The 23,929-nt window shown below is 36.5% G+C and overlaps 1 protein-coding gene across 3 annotated transcripts in view; it reads left to right on the top strand.

The window, feature by feature from the left end:
- The window catches only part of PPFIBP2 (PPFIA binding protein 2), a 104,573-nt gene that overhangs the window by 58,059 nt on the left and 22,585 nt on the right, over positions 1–23,929 (top strand). The window contains exons 5-9 of one of the 3 annotated variants that reach the window (XM_050711007.1): positions 3,181–3,294; positions 11,705–11,836; positions 17,668–17,850; positions 19,745–19,837; positions 22,167–22,275. In XM_050711007.1, coding sequence (XP_050566964.1) covers positions 3,181–3,294; positions 11,705–11,836; positions 17,668–17,850; positions 19,745–19,837; positions 22,167–22,275 — 631 coding nt within the window. Of the gene's footprint in view, positions 1–3,180; positions 3,295–11,704; positions 11,837–17,667; positions 17,851–19,744; positions 19,838–22,166; positions 22,276–23,526; positions 23,560–23,929 lie in introns of all 3 variants that reach the window. The other 2 variants (XM_050711008.1, XM_050711009.1) reach the window with 2 other exon arrangements.

Raw genomic sequence — 23,929 nt, 5'->3', positions numbered from 1 at the left:
TTGTATCATCACATATGTTTATAGCCCTATAATCTTTGTCTGTGTATAGAAGGGGCTGTCCTCTTGAGTGTGGTTTGAGCCATACACATGGTTGTTGATGGTCATTTTGCACTGGTGGTCTTCTACAGGTTTGGCAGAATTGTGGTATTAGAAATGTGTCGGTTCTTGCAGATTTAATAGGACCACTAGTCTCCAGAAGCACTAGAGGCAACTTAGAGGCAACTTCTCATTATGTACTTTCCCTGTCTCTTCATGTTGATTTTTAGTAACTATTTCTTCATCCACACAAATAGGTATTTATACAATACAGCTACCCAAACTCACAAAGAAGAGGCTTTTATGACATGGTTCAGAGTCCTGCCTGCAGTTTTCCCTCAAAAGGAATGGATTAAAATCAGATGTAGAAACTTCTCTTTGGCCTTTTACCTACATTGCAACCCTATCAAGAGGTGTAGTCAATATTTGTTCTAATGTATTTTCCTATTGCACTTCACACTACTGCAGTAGAACACCAAAACCCCCAGTCAAATAACATAGATGAAAGACTTGGTCAGCAGGTGATCAACAACAAAAATAAGAAGATGCCAAGATCCAGAGCTAGGGATTGGTCCTGGGCAACCTGCTCTAGGTGGCCCTGCTTGAGCAGAGGGGTTGGACAAGATGGCCTCCAGAGGTCTTCCTCCTTTCCCACCTCATCCATCCTGTGATTCTTTTAGAACCTCATTTATACCAGTTCTGCACATTCTGTCTATGCGGTTGAATATGAGGAACGTAAGCAAGCCCCATCTTGAGGTTACGTTGGCCTTAGAGAGTCTGTTGGTGCAAACCCTGCCCTTGGGTGTGACCATTGGCATGAAAGATGAGAAAGTGATTGGAGACAGCAGAGCACCTCTGCACAGTGGCTTACAGTCTGTTGTGCCAGCAACTGTGGTCCACAGCTATAATCTGTGGGGAATACGAAGCTGGGAGAGCTCCAGTCTTGCTGCAGAAGAAGCCATACCAAGGCAACTTTACAGGTGCCTCTCACACTCTGTTTCTCCCAAGACTAGCTCAAACAGGGGACCTTGAAACCTACTTCTACTGTTCAGTATGTGGTTCAGAGACTGGAAATGCTACAGCATCCACGATACTGGCTTAGAGCTCAGTGCCTGTGTATAGGAGCTAATGTACTTACTGTTTAGGGTTTTTCTTTTTTTCCACAAAGGTCTTTTTCCTAAGGTATTTTAAAACATTATACCACTTGATTTGGGGCTATTTTTTCAATATACCTCTCTTACAGATATTTACGGAAAATGTATTCACTAGGGGCTGACTGGTGTTGATGTTGCACTGCTAAGGCAAGATGGACTTGCCAGTGCAGCATATGCTGAGGTTATACTCTGTGTGCAGCTTACTGATTCCTAGAAGAGTCTGGCAGATGTGATCTTAAACGGAGGGGAAAATATGAGCTCAAAGTAGCTAATGTGCCTCTCAACCTAATAATTGGAATATTCAGCACAGTGCTTCTAAAGCTGCTAAACTTTTACTAAATGCCTTTGCAGGTCACAGTTAATATACAGAGTTTTCCTTATAGGTTACAATACTGGTTGGAACTTAACCTGACCCTTTAAGTCAAGCACGTTTTCTTGCTCTGGAAACTGTGTCAGACTGAAGAAGGGGCTTCGGTTTATTTTTTTTTCTTGCTTTCTGACCTCTCAGAACTTCTTGTGCACCATCACATATGTGATGGGAGCGAAACAAAAAAGTTGATAAGCAATAGACTTCCTTGTGGGGAGTTCTTTCCACCCTACCAGCTCACATGTGTCTTAGTGTGCTTCTGGCCAAGAGTGGCAAAACGTTGCGATCTCCCTCCACCCACTCCTTCCTGTCATCTCTCATCCTGTGTTCATCTGTGCTTTTCTCAAGGGCCAAGTACTTTAAAGGCATAAAAATAAAATACTCTGTTTTTCTTTTTCTGTATTCCTCTCCCAGGCATCCTTGTCATTATGTTAGCAGGTAAAACAAATATGGATCACCCAGTCATTCCCGCTGCAGCTGCCCTGAAGTGAACTCAATTGTTTGTTGATTCCCTTGGGCTTTAACAATGCTGCTTAACGGGTATGGGTACATCTTAAAGGTTTCACTTCCAAGTACTTTTTTTTTTTCTTTTTAAGTAAAAGTACTCCAGAGTTGGATACGAGAACATAGATAAGCTTTTGTTAACGCGTTTCATTAAAACTGGAGTTTAGAAACCTAAGGTTGCTTTGTTGTTTGAGATAACATTTTATAGTGTAATCAAGGTTTAGTCTGCGGTGGAAACTACTTTTATATAAATAAACAGCAAAAATTAATCTACAGAGTGTATGTGCTTCTTAACATAGGAATTAACACTTTTTCACATCTTTCTAATGTTATGCTGAGTCTAGGTTGTTGTTGGTTTGTTGGGGTTTTTTTTAGAACTTCACAAGCTTTGAGCTTTGCTGCTGGGCTTTTCTTGTTACGCATTCAGCAGTCTGTACCACGATTCCTACAGTTCTTTACCAGTACAGCTTATTGTTTCTTTTCCTGGGATTCATTGTCTGTATCTCACTTCTTTTACTTTCATGTTTTGGCTTGCAAAGCCTGGGAATTTTTCTTGGAATAGAACTTTGTTGCTGCTAAAACATGCCTTTTACTCATTGCATTCCTTACAACTTCAAAACGCTTTACTGATAGGTAAGCTGTTTTTCTGTTCTTGTAAGAAGTAAGGTAATTGGTTGGTTTCCAAATGAACAGTTTTATCATTTATCCATTTTAGGGAGCTGAATGCCAACAGAACCTGAAATAGTGCATGCTTCAAGACCACTTCAAGTATTTTCAGTATAATATGTTCTTGTTTGGTGCTTTCTAATTGTTGAGACTTGTGCATGAACTGACTCAGGCTACCTAAAAGTATTCTTCCAGCTGTTCTAGAAATGTTCTCTCATTTTAATATTAAAAAAAAGCAGTCCAAGTGGGGCGGGGGTTGAATGAAAATATTTGTAGGTGAGACTGGAAAACTCTCTATCTCAGTAGAGCAAGTTATGAAAGAGTCTGAAACTACTAAGGACTTTAAAAGAGAACTTGCTGTAAAAATGTGCATTTGGATGTTAATTGTATAATGAAATTCAAACTTATTTACAGTCAGTTCAGTAGCATTGCACTTCTCTTCTCAAATTACAGGTGAGTGTTCTTACAGACCAGGTGGAAGCTCAAGGAGAGAAAATCCGGGACTTAGAAATCTGTCTTGAGGGACATCAGTTGAAACTGAATGCTACAGAAGAAATGCTTCAACAGGTAAAAATCTGAATTGGAAAGATTTTTACATAATATCCTCCAAAGGAGAGGAGAGTATACATGCTTAGTTTGTCTGCATGTGTGAGTGCCTTTGGCAAAAAGAGAAAACAAAGAATTGCCTCTTTTTATTGTTCTTTTGCTGCTTTGCACTTTTTTTTTTTTAAATAAAAGTTTCTTTGTTTTTCTGTTGCAAAAATGTTTTATTGGCTGGTTACATAACACTGTACGTGGCAGCATGTAAAATGAAACTATTGTGTATTATTTGCACTGTGCTGATGAACTATATTTGGACATGGCTGAGTAACTGGTTAGACAGGTTAAATGTACCTCATCTATGTAGCAGTTACAGAATTGAAAACTTTTATCTAAATATCTTCTATTTTCATATGGCTTTGAAGCTGAACAGTTAGTAAAGTTGAAATGAATTAGTATCAAGTTAGGTTCTATACAGATTTTTGCTTAATTTAGTTTTCCCCTTGTTTTTGAAAAAAAAAAAGTACATGGCATTTTTCATTACCAACAATTTCAGGCTATGTGATTTAATCTATTGGTGCTGTTTCATGACATATATTGAGGAAGAAGGATGAATAATAAGTATCTAATATTTCATGTGTTACTGTACAGATGGTAGGTTTGTGGCCATGAAAGAAATTTCCCTGTGCAGTTTTCTGTTTCTACCAAGAAAAATTGCTACATATGCAGATAAACTGCTGGTAATACAGTGCACAGACATTGAAAATGAATTTGAAACTGTAAATAACCCTTAAAATATAGACAAGAAATTTGCAGGATATATATTGTTCTTCAGGAACATATATTTCCCCCTTCCAGCCACTGAAATGTTCTGTTATAAACTTAATATTTTAGTCTATGGGAAATATGCAAGTCTTTCAATGAACTATTCATAGCTTTAAATCACACTTATGTTATTCTGAATAAATTTATTTTACTATGAAAAGGATCCATATACATTTGTATCTAAATGATATCAGTTTCCATATGGTGAACTTGTATCCTGAACATCTTTCAGTTAAAACTCTCCAAGTTTCTCAAAATAAATAATAAAAACAAACAAAACAAAACAAAATTGGTCTCACAACTGTTGTAACCCAAAATGTTTCCAACTAGGAAAAGTTTTATTCTATACTTAAATGAAGGGGTGTTTTAGAAAATATAAACAGCAAGCACATTTAGTTTTTCAGTGACATCTGAAGTGAAATTCAGAGAACAGTAACTGTTTATTTAATATTTAAATTATGAAAATCTGTTTACAAACTTCATGAAGGCATTCATATAGAGTGTAGAAGGTTCCTGTTTTAATGTAAAACTAGGTCGTCTTCGTCAGCAGTTTCCAATGTCCTGTACAAGTGCCCATGACACCTAGTAATGACATGAAAGATATTAATGTTGTCATTGAGATTTTCTAGTCAGAATTATTCTCTGCATCATTCAAGGGCAATCAAGACAGTATTACAGTATTAATTTATTTTTTGCACGAAACTACCTGTTTTGTAATACAAATAAATAAATAATAATCATCCACCTCTATCTGCCTGTATAAATATTCTTGCTTTTCAGAAAGACTTCTATTATTCTCTTGAGGTATATTGTAAATCCAATTTTATTTCTTGGTTCTGCTTGTTTATTTGGAATATATTGAACTACATTGATTCCTACATTTGTGATCTTAAGCTGACAGCTTCTTCTAAATAGATGGAATGAAGAAGATAACTGCCCTATTTTGAGAAAACTTTAATGTGTATTGGTGGAACTAAGCTAACTGCAATATGGATAAGTTTTTTTTTTTTTTTTTTTTTTACTTATCTGAGAAGCCATATATGTGAGTACAGTATAAGCCTTGTCTTTTTAATTTTGGGAACTATAAGAAATCTAATTTAATTTTGTGCCTAAAACGCTACAGCAACAACAACAAAAAATGATATGTCTTGTTAAGATAATTTAATGAAATTACTTTAAAAGTTATCTGGTAGTACCACAACAGCAAGGGTATGTAATGCTACCCTGCAAAACAGCTTTTCTGAATCTGTGCTAGCAGGGACTTGTCCACTTTATAAGGGTGTGGTTACTGGCTAAAATCCTTTTGGCTTATAATTTATGCACAGTTGTTTTGAACCCTGCTACAAAGCTAACATGCAAACACTTTTGAAAGAGCAGCTAAAATAAATTTTGTTTGAATTACCTAAAAAGGCTGTTCAGCATTTGGGATGGACATCTTGAATGCTGAATAGTAACAACAGAGATTGCTGCTTCTTTGGAGGAAATTGTGATTCTCTAAGAGGAGGGACCAATATTCCTTAGTCAAATGTGGGCTTATGGGAAACGTGTTGAGCTCATCTAACAGTTTTCCACTACAAAAAAAGAGAAGGCTTTGTTCTGTTCTTTTGTTCTCTCTGTTCCTGAATATGTGCTTCTGCAACTTGTTTTGTACTGACTCTGATGCTCACCAGAATTTTTTCTCTATGACTGGGCAGAAAGGAATGGGGGCACGCTGTGGTTAAAAGGGGATATTTTTTTGCTGGGTTAGTGAATTGAACCAGCTTACAGAAGAGGTTAAGGCATGGCATAACGACAGTGGTGGGCTGCACATTTGACCTAGACATTTATGAAACCACAGTCAAAGAAAATACGACATGTATGTTTTCATGACATGTGATGCTACTATGTCAAACAACATTCTGCTTTTGTAAGGATACTTTTTCCACTACAGACCCTAATTAAGAAAGAACATTGCCTTTGAGGTATTTGCACTGTCTTTATAATGAAGTAGGTCTTTCAAAAACTCATGAAAGTCAATGGCAAAACTTCAGATCCGTCATTAAATATCCTTTTAGTTTGGGCCAAGAAAAATGTTTTCTTGTCCTTCAATCATAGCCAATGGTAAGAGAAAATTTTCTGGGGCATGCCTAGGAACAAGACCCCAGTTTGGTCTCTCTGAATTGAGTTTTAGTTGTATCTCTGTCTTGCCATTGAGTGTGTAATGGACATGGAAATGCTACCTGTGTGAATAGTTACCTCCCTTGCCCCTTAGTACATAGTAATGAATTTGTCTCAAAAAAAAAAAACAAACCTAGAATTATCTTAAAACACAATTTATGTTGTGACAGTCCATTTCTAGTATATCAGCTACTTTAAAATGTGAAATTACAGCTGATTTTAGAGAAAAATGGTGGATATGTGTCTTGCTCTAAATTAATCTGTAGCATTTCTAAGAATTTCCAGTGAATTTTAAGAAAGAAATAATTTTTAAGCGAAGAGGGGATCTTGAACATCTGCTGCGTTAGCCTCGGAGGAACTTCCTATCCACATTTGATCAACTTTTGCTTCATTTGTACTGTGAATAAATGTAGAACAGAATTGGAAAGCAAAAGTAGATTTTGCTCTCTCTATATATAGATAAAGTAGTTGTCCTAAATTGTCCCATAACAGAAAGCACCAGCCAGCCAGAACGTAAATGCACTGGTGCGATGGAATCAATGTTGTCATTCTTGTCAGTTTGAAAAGGGAATTTTCTACACATTCGGATTTCACTTCCACAGTTCTTTTAAGTGCATTCGGTATAGTAATTATCGCAAGTGAAAATACTTCTTTGCTATTCCTGTGCTGCACTTGATTGATTTAGCAGATACTAGTTGTCATTGAAGCTCTATGGCATAAAGTGTACAGGTTATTTTGCCAATCAAAGCTGTGCCAAAATGCTGAACTGTGTGGCAGTGACTGTCTTCTACCTGACCCGTACCAAATCCTAAATGTGGTTTGACAGTTTGTTTTTGCCTTCCAGCTTATTTGTGACACGTAGTTGCACTAAGCAATTTGTGACACTAAGTTGCACTAAGCAATCCAGAGGAATCTTGTCAGATGGCTGCATTGCATAAGGATTATTGTGTCTTCTGTCGATTAAATTCTGTTGCAAAGTACAAAGTGCTTGGCTTTAGTGTTTTTTTTTTCTGTCTTTTTTCTGTCTCAAACACATGGAGACTGAAACACTTGAATGAACAGGAGTGAATTTCTGTGCTTTCCCTCTTTCTGGTTTTCCCTCTTCAGTTTATGGCCAATTTCTACCTGGGTGTGCAGAGCAGGTGAACATGTGCCAGACAACGTCCTTGGTGAGGCACAATGGAGAGTCTTCTTTAAAAAAAAAATAAAAAAATGCAGGGAGGAGCTGTATGAGAGTAGGAACTTGAATCCAATGCAATTTAGCATGTACCTATTCTGGTTTTGCTGTTGTCTTGTTCTCAAGGGAGATGGAATCCTGTCTTGGTTGCACAGTGCAAATCTGGTGTGTATCTGTTTGCTTCTCAGGAACTTTGCTGGCTGGCAAGGTTCATTCCTTCAACTTTCAATTGCCTCAGTTATCTGATCTTAAATGAATTTCAGCACTTGTTTATAACGTGCGGTAACTCCTTGCCAGCAGCTGGCTTACTGTTTCAGAGTTTGAAGTGTGCTCTGTGCTGCTCTGGTTGAAAGGCGTGAGGTTTTCAGTGTGCTCTCAAGTTGTGCAGCTTATCTATACAGGTGAGCATTGCACTGCTTTATTATTTTACAGTTATAGGCATATCTGCTTGTCAGACGTATGCAAAGGACTGTTCAATTTGTGAATGCAATGGGAAGTTCTATCCTTTCTGTTGCTTAACTATATAATGGACAAATGATGAATTGGAGGGCTGTAATTCACTTTCTGCTACTGACTTGCACCATTTCATGGAGATTACACACGTACATTGCTCTCAGCTGTGTTTTCAGTTAAGCAAATATCTTATTTCCACCACAGCTGACACACAGTACTTGGAAAGTGCTGTCCTCATTTGCGGTGGTTCTTGCTGAATTTTGCTTACCAGGTAGGTCCATCTGTCTCTGCCCCCCTCTCTCTCTCTCTCTCTCTCTCAGCTACTTTAATGAATACGAAAAGTATGAAATTTTGGAGTCTTGTATTTTGTACAGTGCACAAGTGCAAATGAGACCCTAGGGTCTGCTTTTTTTTCCACTTGACTAGAATCTTATTTATGGTTTCTCAAACAGTATATAGCATGATTGTTTCATCTGTTTTGTAGACTGCTAAATATCCTGAAATTTACAGTGCTTAAAACAGATAACCTAGAATAGCGTGGGTGCCCTCTTTCTAAGCTGTTTTCTGTCATGTTAAATTTTATAAGCAGCTTTTTAAGAAATATGTATTTCCAAGCCAACCAAATGTGGAAGTGAGATACAGTACATGTTTCAGTTTCACTGGGAATATTGAAAAGCATGATTAAATATTTACAAAGTATACAGAGTGAATTTTAAAAATACTGTTGTGTTTGGAACTAGTTTGGTGTGCATTGATCTGTCTGCCATACATGTATTGTACCTTTTGCATGACTCATCTTTGTAATTATTCTACTCTAAAATAGCATTTTCCATATTTTTTTAAGGTTAAAAGTTGATTTTCACAAAAAGGACCTTCAAGAAATTAATTTATATTTTTAGTGGATTTTAAATGAAAAACAAGTAACTTGCTTATACATAAGATTTCTTAGTGTGTGTTCTATTTCTGTTCTATATTTGAGATTTTTTAAGATCCTCCTAAAGCTGCTACAACCCTAATTACCATTTTGCCTCTCTTATATTATCCTTTTTGCTTTAAAACCAATCACAAAAATTTGTATTTTCTTTTCTTACAATGGCATATTTATTCTGGCTGGCTTCAAGTTGCATCATACCACTGAAATACACTATAATTTCTCTGTAACAAAATGGGTCACATTCTCTAATGAGCTGTTCGCTGTGAGCATCTGCTTGAAGATGGAAATAATTGCTTCCAGATGTTATCCATTTCGAGAGGGGACATTTACTTAAAACGGCACTTTCTTTCAAAGCAAAAGTTAGACACTCTAGATGCAAGATAAATTGTCAGCTGTTTTAAATCAATGTAGCTCCATTGAAAACAAACCAGGGATAGTTAGCTATTTTGTCTATTTTAAGGCAAGAGATTTATGCCAGTTTACACTCGCTGAGGATCTGATCCTCCAGCTTCAGAGCAAACTCTAAAATTCTGTTTGACTTGATTAAAAAATGATCTCAGCTGCCTTCATGCTCACTCATACCAGCTAGCACCTTACTCTTCACATGGAGCTGCTGAACACAGAATGAGATTGAGGTATTACTCTCCACTGCACAAGTAAGTGTAATTTAGGAGTCTATTGAAAAAGTAGGGAGTAATACCAGACAGTGTGCTCAAAGGACAGATCTGTTGTTAAAAATGTCTAGATGGATGCTATGCCTATTAAGAAATCTTCCTGTTGCACCATTGAATGCCATGTCAGTGTCAAAAAAAAAAAAAAAAAAATTGTGTTAGTTCAACAGTGAATAGAGCCTGTCAGTGAGGCTAAAGTTACCTTATCCTGCTATCCTGCTTATCCTGTTTGATGTTAAGTGGCCCTATTTCTATATCGAAGTTCTCATTTATAGCTGTATCTTAATCTGCAGAAATGTGCTGTGTTACCATCTGTATAGAGCCTGTTACAATCTGGGCGGGAATATGCGCAGAACTGGATCTTTTGGTAAATTAATGAAGATGTAGTCCTTTATCCCTGGAACATTGAGGGGTTGTATAAATAATTGTAATTTGTAATCACCTTTGTAGAAAGCAGCTAGTACTGGGATTTCATTAGGTGACTGCTTCTTAGAATAGGAATAAAGGAAGTCAATGCATTACCTTTTCCTGATTATTACTTAAATTATTCCATTCAGAGATCAAAAAAATATATATAATAAAATTTTTTTAAAACTACATTTCTGTTTATTCTGCCATCCATACACAAATATCATTGTCAGTGTCAGCAGAGTGGGCACAACACTGGGAATAGTGGGTGGCTTAGATAACTGGTGTTTCAATGTAGATGCAAGTTGAGTGATATTTCTAATTTAGGCAGTATTCCCCACCAGACAAAAACAATTTACATATAAAGCAGATTTGGGTTCCAAATGAATTTTAACTGTATAATTTTTAAAATAATGTTTGTGGCTTCTTTGGCTCTAAACCACAGTATGCAACATACTCTACAGTTTGTGGAAGAGGGCAAGATGAGAAGAGCATATTGATGGAAAGGGCAGTTTTTGACCTCTCAGTAACATCAGCATAGTTCAAAATATCTATGCTAAATTCAGTTAAGGTATTTCCATGTAATTCAAAGCAGAATCTGCTATAATTCCTCAGTATGTTTCATGGGATGAAAACATCAGTGTGAGTTATGAATTACCATCAAATTTTTAAAAACAGAATACCCGTTTTGAAACTGAAGATCTAAAAAGAAATTAATTAGGCACTTGTAAAGTTAGGTGTTGAATTTTCAGTAGGACTTAAACTCCTGAATAGGTTTTTCACTTTGAAAATAGAGACGAAGAGACACAACTTTAAATATATTCTGTTAAATTTTTGAAGATTTTTGGCTTTTGCTTTCTTGGAAACTGAAAGATGCAACGAAGGTGAATGATGAATGTTTTCCAAATACAGTGATATCACTCTGTCCAAAGTATGCCTTTCTCTGCAATCTGAAAAATGAACTCAGGGCACACGAGCAAAAGTCATGGCCAATTGTTTCTAGTTTGGTATTACTCAGTTTAGACATTGCCTTCTAGGTTCCAGTTGGATCATGTTGCTTCTTTTTCAATGTTGTTCTCTCTGCAGTTAGTAGTCTTGAAAAGTTACCAAGTACTACACAGTATAAACTTAAAATACTGTTAGCATGACTACAGAAATGTTGCTTATCTTTGTGCTTGTTCTGTAACATATCCTTTGCTGAATAACATGATAAAATGTTCTAAAACATTGCATTATAATACTAAAATGTAGCTTCATCTGATGAATATCTTAGGAAGCAGTCAACTGTTCTATAGTGTGTTGTCTGAAGGTGTCTGTTATTATGTAGGTTTGTGTGCTCAGCCTTAGTGTTGTTTTCTGATTTCATGTCTTGTGCAAGGATAAACAGTGTGCCAGACATTTTTTTGAAGTGGGGAAGAGGACATTGGTTTAGTGATTAACACAGGAGAATGTGTAGGTGAAATAGCTGCAGAACTCGAAACATGCAGTTCAAACAGTTCAAAGTATAGGCAACATAAAGAGAGGTAGAGAAATTTGCTTTCATATGAATTTGCCAATCACTCTGTACTTTCTGAGTTACTTTTTCTGCCTGCAGTGAATGACTACATCAAATCTATCTTTCAGCATTAAATGCTTTTTGCACAGTAAAGTAGTAGTGAATGTGGCTTTTGAAGAAAAGAATCATTTTGCTTTTGTATTGAAAGAATAAACAAAGGGGTAGAGACCTATATATGGAACTGCCAGCAAATCATGCAACATTCTGTCAGTGTTCAAATAAAAATAACTCAGTAAAATTTTCTGCTTTGCTTTCAGGAGCTGCTAAGTCGAACATCACTAGAGACTCAGAAATTGGATCTAATGGCTGAAGTTTCAGACCTGAAAATTAAGCTGGTTGGTATGGAGAAGGAACAGAGTGAATATGAAGAGAAACAAAACAAAGCTGAGGTGAGTTTCTTTAGATTGCTTTCTTTTTTCTTCTTTGTCTATAGTATGCTGTCATACACCTGAGTTTTTGAGCTGAAATCAGCATGCAATAGGATCTTGCATATTTACAGCACAGTCTGTGCCATTGGTCCTGTGAATTCAGTGAGGAATATGGTTATGCATTTTTGGGATGTGGTTTCTTTTCCTCTCTCTCATTATGCTTCAAAGGCTGCTATTTGGCTTTAATCAAGACACAAAGTCCCTTTCAGCAGCATACTGTCTTAACCCTTTTCTTTCCAGGAAAGGGAAGCTGTATTGGCATGGATGTTTGAAGCCTACCAAGCTTATTTCCTTGTTTTATGACAGAGAATACTGTAAGCTCAGCAGTATCAGGGATGCTACGCTTGTAAGCAGAGACCCTCAGTGACTTTAATTCATTCATGGAGGGAGAGGCAAGAGAGAGAGCATTTTCTTCACATGAACCTTTTCCCTTGTGGTTACATAACAAATAGTAGGAAAAACAAAACAAAAAAAATCGCATTGGAGGCAATTCTCATCCTTTCTCCCCATAGATGCGTAGTGTTCTGGACATCAAAGGAGCTTTGCTTTTTACAGTATTAGTTAAGGAAGAGAATATGAAATGGGGAATGATATAAACAGCATCTATTTGCTTTACTGGGTACAGTTCCAGAGAAACCTCTATGGTAGCGAGAAGCAGGTGGGAAATAGAGAAGAAAGGGATTATGGAAGACAGTCATACAGATGAGGTGCTGTGTGTATTTCTACCCAGTGGTCTTGCAAGGGGACTGCCTAGCCTGGGAGGATTACCTGGCAGGGGAGGATTAATAGGGCTGTGGCTTGAGCCAAGATTTATACTTTGTTGACTGAAAAAAGACTTTATGTTCCTGTTGACTTAGGAGAAACTGAAATTCAGGCAGTGTTAGAAAACTGTTTGTTCTCCATATTGTTGATAGTGGAATATTTGATAACTATGCCTAAGTAATTTACTTGCAGTGACATGATAAGTTTAGGGTGTGTTCATTTTTTGACTTACTTGTCCTCTGAAGTTTTCTTTAGAGATGGAAAGATAACTTAGAGAGAGCATTTTCTGGCAGAGGTTGCAAGTCAGAGGTACCAGCTGCTGTTGCTTTACCACCTGTAGCCTTCTCATGCTCTCTCACCCATAATTGTCAGTGTCTTGTGTACAGAAGGCCTAAGCAGTCTCACACTGGCTTGAAAATCTAAACAGGTCTGTGCAACATGTAATTGCTACAGGTGGGAGCCTGCTCCCAGCTGCAGTCTTCCTAAGAGGCCTTTAGACTTCCCATTGCATGTTGAATACCAGGAAGAAGCTGCTTGAGTTATTCCAAGACATGCACAGTCAGCCTGACTCTTGGAAAGCAATAAAGCTTCTGAGTGCATTTGGACTGACAGTAATTTGAAGTGCTGAGTAGGTCTGGGCCTGCAATGAGGGTGAGACCATGACCTGTGAAATTCTTCTGCTACTGCAGCAAGGTGTGTGGCCCACTTCAATGGAAAAGCTCTAACGGTCTGGAAGCCCTTGTTGTATTGCTAAGTGATAGGAAATGCCCTACTGAGATGGAAAAGGATTCTAATCTGATGGAAAAGTTGAGAATCATTGTGTTAAGTGTGCCTTGAATTATTAATTACCCCAAGATGTGATTAGATTTCTGGCCTGTTGGAAGTTGCAAACCTATCCATACAAAACAAGGAAAAGGGATGTTGTAACTAAAGCTGTGGGAAATAAAGAGCATTTTCAGTTTGCTTGCTAAGACATTTATTTATTTCCGATTGTCCTGAATAAATCTTAATCCAATTTGTCAAGATAAACGGGGGGTTGCTTTCAATCAAATTGAATGCTTACTTGAATTGTAAAGCTTTAACCATACTTCAGTTCCTTTTACTATAGTTTTTATTAATTTTCAATACAAACACAATTTCAAACATCACAATGAAATTTATTAACATATTTACTTTATATTGTTGGACTACAAATGCTGCTCAAATTTGGCAATAGCTTTGTCTTCCAAAATTGCTAGCCTCCACTGCCTGAGTACATCTTTTTAGTGAATAATCCACTCTTAAGAGCAAACTGAAGGTAGACTGTTTGTTTATGCATACACAACCGTACTGTGGTAACCTAATTGCTTCAAAGGGAGGCCATTCTCCAAACTGACAATGACTGAATGAAATTAATCCTACTGTAATTGTATATCTGAATGTCGTGGCTACTACAACATGCTGTTACAGTGTCTAATATGTCAAATGAAATTGCAATTAATAGTTTTACACAAATGGAACAAAGCTGTGGGTGACAGAGCTAGAGCCTTTCTCTTATGCTGCGGTTGGCCGATTGGTGCTTTCAAGACTGAGTTTAGGAATGACAGAGTTGAGCAGAACAGTGATTTGATAGTTTTGCTACTATCAGAACAGTCCTCAGTTTTCACCATGGCATGTGTTACACAGGCATCCTCTAGTTGTTAAACTATTTTAAACAGCCTCTTAATTATAATTCATTATATTTAGAAATGGCAGGGTCAACTATAACGGGTTCAAAAAAGTTTAAAATGAGATGTGAAATTGCAGAATAAGTCAGCTAAAACATACTTCCTTTGTAGTCTAATTTTGTATCAGCTCATTTCACAGCAGCTGTTTCCAGTCACGTAGAATTTATCTGTAGAATTATTTCTCTCATTGGGTTGGGGAGAAACAAAGCAAATTAAGATATCTTTCTAAATATGAGTGAATCTTAATCTGTCAGACACATTTCACTTTATCTTGTGCAGCTGTGGTTTAGATTTAGTTTTAGTTAGCAGCAAGGAGTTTGTCAAGTATCTCTAACCTCCTCTCAAAGGTATTGATTTCAGACTGAATGCCACTTGTCTTTGGCTTTTCAAAAGCACATGCTACATTTATAGTGCCATTTATTTATACATACAATACAGGAGCCAGGAGAATGGCTGCTTCTAAATGGATGGTCTCATTCTTGCCTTTGTCACTTTAATTCTCTTTTTGTGGAATAAGTTCTGCTCTGTTTGCTGCAGTGATGCTGTGAAGGGTTTTGAAATCTCACCTGAGGGTATTTGTGTAGCTTTTCTCTTACCTGAGAAGCCTTAGAAATTTTACAAATATCTTTCCTCAGTGCAGCGAGTTATGAGAAAGCAACATTGCCAAGTCATTACCAAGTGCTTAGCTGCAGCCCAGATGCCTGTTTTACCCAAACATAGACAAAAGAGACTTTCTGTCACCATCAGGAGGCTGCAGAAATAATTGTCCATTTCAACTTGCTTAACAGCCTTCGTTCTCTCCTACTTTTTATTTTCTGTCATATGATAAGTTTGGTGATTTTTGCTTTTTCATACTGACGATCTGAAGTCTGCTATAAGCTGTTGGAAAGTGTTTTGTGGCTGTTTTGTGGACACTTTTGAATTAAATATCTACTACACAGTTACTTGCCATTTCAAAGAAACTTGAGTCAGTGAGCCAAATACCCCTTCTGGTGTTCTGTACAGCACAGCTCTGGGGATTTGGGTGTGCTGTCTCACCTGAGTCAAATCCAAGCCAGGGTATTTTAGTGTCAATAAATTTTCATGCTGTGAAAGAATCTCAGAAATTAAAAGCCTTTTTCCCTCTTGAAACTGGAAACAACTGTAGAGGCATATATTGCATCTGGAGTTCATCTTTTACTTTTCCATAGACCTATCTTACCCTTCACAGGGGTAAGGATTTCTGTCATTTCTATGCTGTCAGGTCTTCCCTGAGGGAAGTAAGTATGTTGGATGTAGTGTTTCCCATTGTTGTTGTTTTTTTTGTTTGTTTGTTTGTTTTGATATGACTCAGAAGAGAAAGAATTACAAGGCAGCAGCAATAGTGGTTCTGAACTCTCCCATGTTGCTGCAACCAGAGCAACTGCCGGTCTGTGTATCTTGTTTAACAAGTGGTTCTTTACAACCTCATATGGTTTAGCAGTGTTCTGTGTCAAAGACAAGCACAGACTAGTATCCTGGTGCTTAAAAGAAAGCAAGGCAGATGGGCATGTGTCCTGAGGATTTCACTTGCCAGTTGGTACTGCTCAGGGAGGTATCTGATTGTGGAGATGATGGTAAAAAAAGAAACAAAATCAAAGCATGGAAGGTGGAGGGGTTGTGGATAGCATCTAAATTATACAAGCAAGTATGATGAGTGTTCTGCTTTGCAGTTCTCTTATAAGAGGAAGAGTTAGCAACAGGGACGTTCCCCTCACCGGAGTCCCACTGTGTTGCTGCAGAGTGGCAAATGTAGACACTGAATCTATGAAAGAGACGGTTTCACTTAGGTGAGCTGATACTGAAGGAAGCTATCTTTTTCTTAGCTGTACAGTACTGGCAAAGTATTTCAGCCTAAAAAAGACTGTATATTAGAGAGCTGGTATACAGAGGCAGAGTACACTTTCTAAATTTTTTGATTGTTTAAGGAGCTAATTCTCGTTTATATGTCTAAAAGGTTTGTTGGATGTAAAAGGATGAGCATCAGACATTGTGAGCCTGATTCAGAGTGATTCGTATAAAAGGAAATATATGCAGCTGCTATTCTGAATTTTATCTTAAGCACAGTGCACTTGAAAAATACTTAACTGATGTGAATCTCTTTTAGTTAACTGGTGTAAGCTTTTGAAAGAGAATCTTTGTGAATATTTGGGCTTGCCTGTGGGTGGAGGTGCAGTTTGAGATTGGTTGTCTGAAATACTTTCTTGGTTGGAACAGTGTCCTGTCCTTGCCATAGCCATTCCCTAGCACTGAGCAAGCAGATTTATTGAATCAGCAGAGAGCTGGGATTACAGGAGGACTCTTATTCATTGTAATGAAGAATAAAAATATGTATGTGTGCTTTTGTTATCTGGTCTTCTGTCCATTAAAAACTTTTTCACTCCCTTTGGAGATGGATTAATCTCATCAAATTTATTTCTCTTGGTAAAACTGAGAAGTCACAAAACATATGTTGTTAATGTGCATGAAAATTGAGAGAAAAGCCCTCCAAACTTGTAATATCTGATAAAATACCCAGCACTATTTGCTGCTGAATTGGGCAATTTAAGTGAAATTTTATATAGATTTTAATACTTGTATGAGGTTTGCTTTCTTTAACTGGATTGTGTGTGTGTGTGTGATTGTCTGTCTGTGTGTGTTTGTGTATCAATGATTGCTTCAGGGAAGCTAGCCAGCAAATCAGTACACTTTAAGGCCATTATTCTGTGGTATTCTTTGATTTCTCTGTGTTGCTTAACTGTTTCTCAGTGTCCAGATACTACCTAGCTTTCAAGCTAGGTAATGGAGTATTTTTCTGACCCTTGCTAGACTTGGAAATAGAATTATTTTACTAGTAAATTCTGTTTATAAATTGGGAAAGAGTATATTATGGCCTCAACTGAGCTGCTCTCTAGATTTTTTTTTTTCCTAGTGGATGATTTGTCTGTGTAACAAAATCAATTTCAGCAAAAGGCTGCCTCTCAGCCAGCATATCAAAATATGTTCCATTTTTTTCCTAAAATCTGACTTCATCTGACTGGATAATTTACTGAAAATGTGGGCCCAAATTCTGATCTTTGCATCAGGATTGGAATCATGAATTAGTCTGGAACATAGATTCTGTTCTACAGAGCTACAGTGCTCTGCACAATGTTCCAGATTTATGGCTATTTACATATACTTTAACAGAAGGAAAACACATTGTCTTTTTATAGTTTGCCTCTAATATGCTCCCTGTATTTCTCTGTGCTACAACTGTAGAAATATTTTCTTTGCATATTGTCTTCATTTTCTTTCTCACTTGTCTTTTTTTTTCCATGTTTTCAGTCAGTAGTGAACCTGATAAGTGAGCTCCAGGAGCAGATGTGTAGACTGCAGCTGGAAATTAATAGTAGAATCCAAGAAAGAAAGTCTCAAGATAGGAAACCAGATGTGACACCTAATGGCCCTCACTCTAGTCCAAGATCAGTGATAGAGACTCTCAGCCAGAAGAATTGCTCTCAGTGTGATGTACGAGAAGTACACCTTAGCAGAAGCCTGTGTATTGACTCTTCTCTTGCAGAAACTAAATTCCACTAACCAGGGCTGTGTTGTGAATTGTTGGCATTAATCGTTGTGACTTTCATGAATAAGAGAGAGGTGGTTGCAAAAATTACAACAAACAAACAGGGAAAAAAATAAAACAACCAAAGAAACAAAAAAGACAACACACAGTTAATTCCCCCACTTTCCTCCCCTAGTCACTGGGACAAATTTGGTCACTGTTGATATCTATGTATTACAGCACAGATATCCATAAGAACCAATCACCTCTCTCAGGTTTTACATGATTTGCTTTTTACTCGTAGGTCTATACTGCTGGTGTGGGTTTTTTTTTCCTTTTTTTTTTTTTTTTGCTGTTTTCTTAGATGAAATTTGTTTGATATGCAGCATGGTAGCATGGTTTGGTAGTTTGCTAATTTTCCTCACAACAATGACACCCTAACCAGTCCTTTGAACACAGATGATAATTAATTCCTGAATATCTTAAAAGCTTAACACAGGTATAAAATGTGGATTCAGGTAAGACTATCTAAAAACACTCTCCGTTTACCTTTAAAATTGCAAATGTAACCCATTTTTGTTTATTCTGACATCAGCAGTTCTGAAAAAAGCATTTTTGAATTTACATTATAGATCCCAGTTTTATGTGATCAAAACCATGCCACATGTCAAAACAAAAACTATTTTGCATACAACGTTTAAATTGACTGAATGTTACTGGTATGCTTGAAAAAGTCCATCTTAATATGTGCTATTATATCAGTTTAATTTAGTTGCTACATCACTTTTCTGGATCCCCAGAACTCATCTTATAGATAATCTGTTTATATTGAGAGAGCGCTTTTCAGTATTTTCTCTCCAAATTAATTTTACAAAAATAACTCATTTGTGTATGACGCCTACCTTGAAAATAGTGCTGTTGATTCTGAGCTTGCCTCTGTACCAAACTGATTAGTGAACTACTAGGTTACACTGTGTCAACTGCGTATTGGAGTAATAATCTGAGTCAAATCTGAGAATCTTTCCTAATAAGTATTCATTTTATTTGAGATACTAGTATGGTTGTTTAATGTATGTACTATACAGGACTCCAAAACTGGGTTATGCTTCCAATTTTTTCTGTTCCTCAGTTCATTTTAAGACACTTGATCTCATCAGAGTTCTATCAAGAATTTATTGGTGTTGTCCTCAAGAATAAGCATTAAGGTTTGGCTCTATGAAGGAAAGGGATAAAGGACGTTTAAGGGACAACTTTGTCAGAGGAACAGACAGAGACGGCTGCAACTCTATGCTGTATCAACCATGTTTGCAAAGTTGCAAAAATCAATGCTGAAAGTAACGTATTGGTAGTCATATTTGACTCTGTGTGTGGTATTAAAGGCCTATAACTGAATATCACTTAGTCTGAGTTATTTTTCTTGGTAAGTAGCTTAAACACTTGTTTGGAGGGACAATTGTTGCTTTAATGAAAGTCAGTAATCTGTTAGTACTTCACATTTTTCTGCCTGCTTTCTGGTGGTAGTGAAAACAAATAAAAAACAATCGTTAATGCTGTCTGAAAGTGTAGATGTAGACTTTTTTTTCATTTTCACTGAGATTCACAAGGATTCCTAAGGTCAGCTGTCTTCCTTACTATGACTAAGAAATTTGCTCATAATTTCAGGTAGAGTGTTTGAGAAATCGTTCCGTATAATAATCTCTCAATTAAAAATAGTTTTTTTCTGCTTAAACTAGACCACAACTTCTGTGTGTGATGGTTCAGTGTTCGTTACTGCATAGTTCTTGCATGATCTTGAATGCATAACCATGGAAAATTAATATCTACCTGAGTAATCTTACTTTGAGCTGTTCTTCCTTGCAGGGTTTGCTACAGGAACTTAGACACCTCAAAATTAAAGTGGAAGAACTGGAAAATGAAAGAAATCAATATGAGTGGAAATTAAAAGCAACTAAAGTAAGCAGAGTACTTAGCACTTGCTAATGACAGATTTATTGCAGCTAGAAATTGGCAAACATACTTCTCATCAGTACTTACTTCTGTTACAATTGCCTTGTGTCAGTGCCTAGTATAGTCTGTTTTTTCTTGAACCAACTTTGTAATAAGTATTTTGGACTACAGTTTTTGTAGATTCTCTTTATGCTTTCTGCTCCCACCCTGCCGCTCCTAGTTTTTGTATTTTTTCTTTAAAAAAAAAAAAAAAAAGGCATTTTGTCTAACAAAAGACTTGTTCTGGGAAGAAGCCTCCCTTGAAGATTTTCTGTCTTTTATTTGTGTAATGGTAACAAGCCTCTGTGGAACATGCTTTCTAGACTGAAGAGAAGAGACATGCAAAGTAGGATGGGTGTTCACTTACTATGGAATTTATTTTAACAGAGGTTAAGCCCAAAATACACCATTAGATCATCTACTCTGACTTCATGTCACTATCAAAGAGCATAGCTGTCTTACCCCTGTGTTGACCTTAACTCCTGGAAAGCTGTTGGATTTTCATCTGGAGTAACTCAACATATGACACATTTGGTCGTTTTTGCTTGTAATTTATTTTTCTGGTTGAACATTGTCATCATTAAACACTTGCACTTTATTTCTAATTTGAATTTTTAGCCCTTTTCCATTAGATTAAAAGGTACTTACTGTTTTCCCTGTTGAGGTACACTTTTTTGTTCTGTAATCACATCTTTGCTTTCATATGTGTGGTGTTATAATCACTTTATATAAATGATTGACTTTTTTTGAGTTGTGGTTGGATCTTAGAAAAACATTTCAAATTATTAAACTGAGTTTTCTTTGTAATACTTGATACCTTGATCCAGATATGACAGTTGTTCTCTGTATTAACATTTCTTTCGAGAATTCTTAGATGAATGTTGAAATTTTGCTATCATTTCTTTTTCTATTAAATTTAAAGCTCTTATTTCCATGAAAATCTTTTCTCTGACGTGGCAGCAATGAACAGCCTTTGGGAAAATATTTTGTTAAGCAGTGTGTGGCCAGCTTCCAAGATAGATAAAGATTATGGAAAGGGTAGAAGCAAAATGAAAATAAAAAAGAATGGTAAAATGGGTGAGAAAGGATACAGAAAGAGAAAGGAAGAAAAATAAAGGGAAAGAGAGAGAAAGAAAACAGGTAATTGCAGAGAGAACAGGAATGAGAAATTAAAAGGAAAGGAGGACATTTAAGAGTACTATGAGATCAAATAGACCAGCAGAGGCAAATCCAAATCTAGTATTAAGAGGTCTGAAGCTTTGTCTTCCTGTTGCTCCGCGTCTTAGATGAGAAATTGGAATATTTCCATGACTGGATATAAAAAGCACATTAGTCACTGGGAAGTGTAGGAGCCCTTCAGAGATGCAGCAAGGCACATTCCTCTACTCCATGAGGAATTGCAGGCAGAGTGGTAATCTCTTGCTGCCATCCGTTTGCTTCCTGGTTAAAAGATAAGTTTATACATTAGAATAAACCTGTCAGTCTTTTATCTTGTTCATCTAATGTTTGGTGCTTTGCATTTTTCCCCCTTTATTTTAATATGTTGAGAAACTGTTCACACATTACTGATTTTTTTTATTATTATTTTTTAAATTGCTAGGAAGTTTGGTATGCTTGAAGTGGAGAATGATTAGATATAAACGCTTTAAGGCTGCTGAAGAAAATCTTAATGAAGCTATTGACTTAGTAAAGCATGTTGTTGACAGCTTTTCTCATAAATAGGAAAAAGATGAATCACTGTGTTTCAAGCTGGACAATCACTTCTTTCAAGCCATGCTTTCCTTCTACAATATTTGCTGTAACATCTTACGTCCATGAGGAACAACAGTTCTATCATGGTGCTGTGAAGAGGGCTCACCATTCATAGATTATAAGTTATATTAATAAAGTAATAACTAGGATAATATATATGTGTATTTAAAATGCTTTGCTATCTTATAGTGGTCTTCATGCAAAACTCAGGAGTTGCCGTATTGTAGTCATTATTGAATGGTCAGCATAGTAGTGTTGAGAGCTTTCAAAAGTTTCTTTACCTATACAAATCTTTGAAAATCTTATCTTTCTCACAACTCTCTTCTCTGAGAGCTAATTCTTGTAAAAAGTGAGCTGCTGTAAAAGGAATAGGATAGGAACACCATGAAATGCATGATTGTTATAGTGTTTATGAAATGTCCCAAACTGGGAACAGGACATCATTCAAAGTAAAGTGTTATGCTTAGAAATCTTCTAGTTCATGGGGAAGAATCACAGAGAATCTATGACAATGTTATTCTGAATTTCTTTTACTCTATTTCAGGCGGAGATAGCCCAGCTTCAGGAGCAATTAGCTCTCAAAGATGCAGAAATTGAACGCTTACAAAGTCAACTATCTAGGACCTCATCACATAGCGAAGTTGCAGAAAGAGGTAAGAGGAGGGGAATTGTACTGATTTTTTTTTTTCTACTGGGATTATATTTATAATTTGAAACAGTCATTTTTGTTCAGTAGGAATATATTTTTTGTGTCTACCTTCAAAATTTCATTGAAAAAACTTTATAGTTGATGTTTTTTAAGAGGAAAAAAAGTGACAATAGTAGCTAAATATAATGTTTCAGTGATACAGCATACTCAAATATATTTGTTAATTCACAGCTTTCATTTGTTCAGGATTGTAATGCAGATTTGTTTTAAATCTGTATGCTTGATACACATCAATAGCAGCTAAATCAGTTCATTTACACTTTGGTCCCAACGAGTCATGCCACAGTTCTCTGAACTACCGACTCCCTAGAGCCTCTGTCAATTGCTGGGCCGAGAGCATTATGATACTAGTGACCTTCTTCTACAATATTGACTCTCAGTACAGGAACATTTGTGTATAGTTTGCCACAGTTTATCAGACAGCTGCACTAACTTTTTTTGTGTATGTTAGCTAATGCTTACAAATAGAGCCTTTTCTAAAAGGTGACTTAGGTAACTTGTGCTACCTCTTTATTAGGGCTTACCAAGAGTCTCCTTACAGGAATTAATGCAGACACCTCTTTTCTTGAAGAGGACAGTCTGTATTTTTGACTGTTGTTGATTCTGAAGAAGTGACAGTCCTTTCCAGTAAAGCCTTAACATGTACTTAGTGCTAATTTAACTCATTTGCAGAGCTTGTGCATGTAAAGTGCTGCATGTCTAACTAGAAAATTAGTTTCTCTAACAGCAGTGTTTTGTACACAAACTATCCTACTAATAGGATTTTGTATTTTCTATAAGATTCTCAAATAATTTATGGTATTTAAGGTACAGATAGCTGATTACCAGTAAGTAGAGTGCTCAGCAACTTCCAACTTCTAGTGATGTTTCTGGTCCCGTTCACGCTGAAGATGGGTAAAACTCTCTTTGATTCCAGTGGGAGAAGAATCAAACCTTGTACAGAGATTCTTTAAGCTAACTTTAAGGAAACCACTTAGACTATATTTGAATGGAAACAGTATGCAGCAGTAATAATGCTTCCGAAAAAAATTACTGATTCATCAAATTTTTAGGTGGTCTTCTCAAATAAAGTAGAAAAGTAATGTCAATGTACTTTCTAGTATGCTAGAATGCATATTCTAATTAAAATGCAAACTTTATCTAATCTGTGCTTTTTCTGTATACTTTATTTGACTCTCACCATTTACCACCGTAGAGGAAGTTTATAGGAGAAGGCTAAAAGAAAAACGTAAGCCTTGCAATTCACTTTTGGCTTTATTTCACTGTTCCTTTCACACAAATTATAACTCAAATGCATTCTGCAGCAGTAATTCAATGTTTGTTTAGATTTGGCTGTCTAATTGTAATATACATAAGACATTGCTTTCATTGCTTGCAGCAAGCAGACGGTTACTTGCCCTCTTTGGTAAGATTTCACTTCAGAAAATAAATCAGAGGTTCACAAAACAGATAGTTGGACTTCAAATGGACATTGTCAAGGTTAACAGAGCCAAAACTTAACCTTTACCTCTTTTTATTTGTACATATGTAAAACCCATACAATATCAGGAAAGATGCCTTTAATTGCAAGCCTCCTTCCTTGGCGGGAAGGATTTGGG

The sequence above is a fragment of the Cygnus atratus genome, chromosome 5 (assembly GCF_013377495.2).
Source record: "Cygnus atratus isolate AKBS03 ecotype Queensland, Australia chromosome 5, CAtr_DNAZoo_HiC_assembly, whole genome shotgun sequence".
Lineage (NCBI taxonomy): Eukaryota > Metazoa > Chordata > Aves > Anseriformes > Anatidae > Cygnus > Cygnus atratus.
This window is presented reverse-complemented; position numbering and strand designations above follow the sequence as displayed.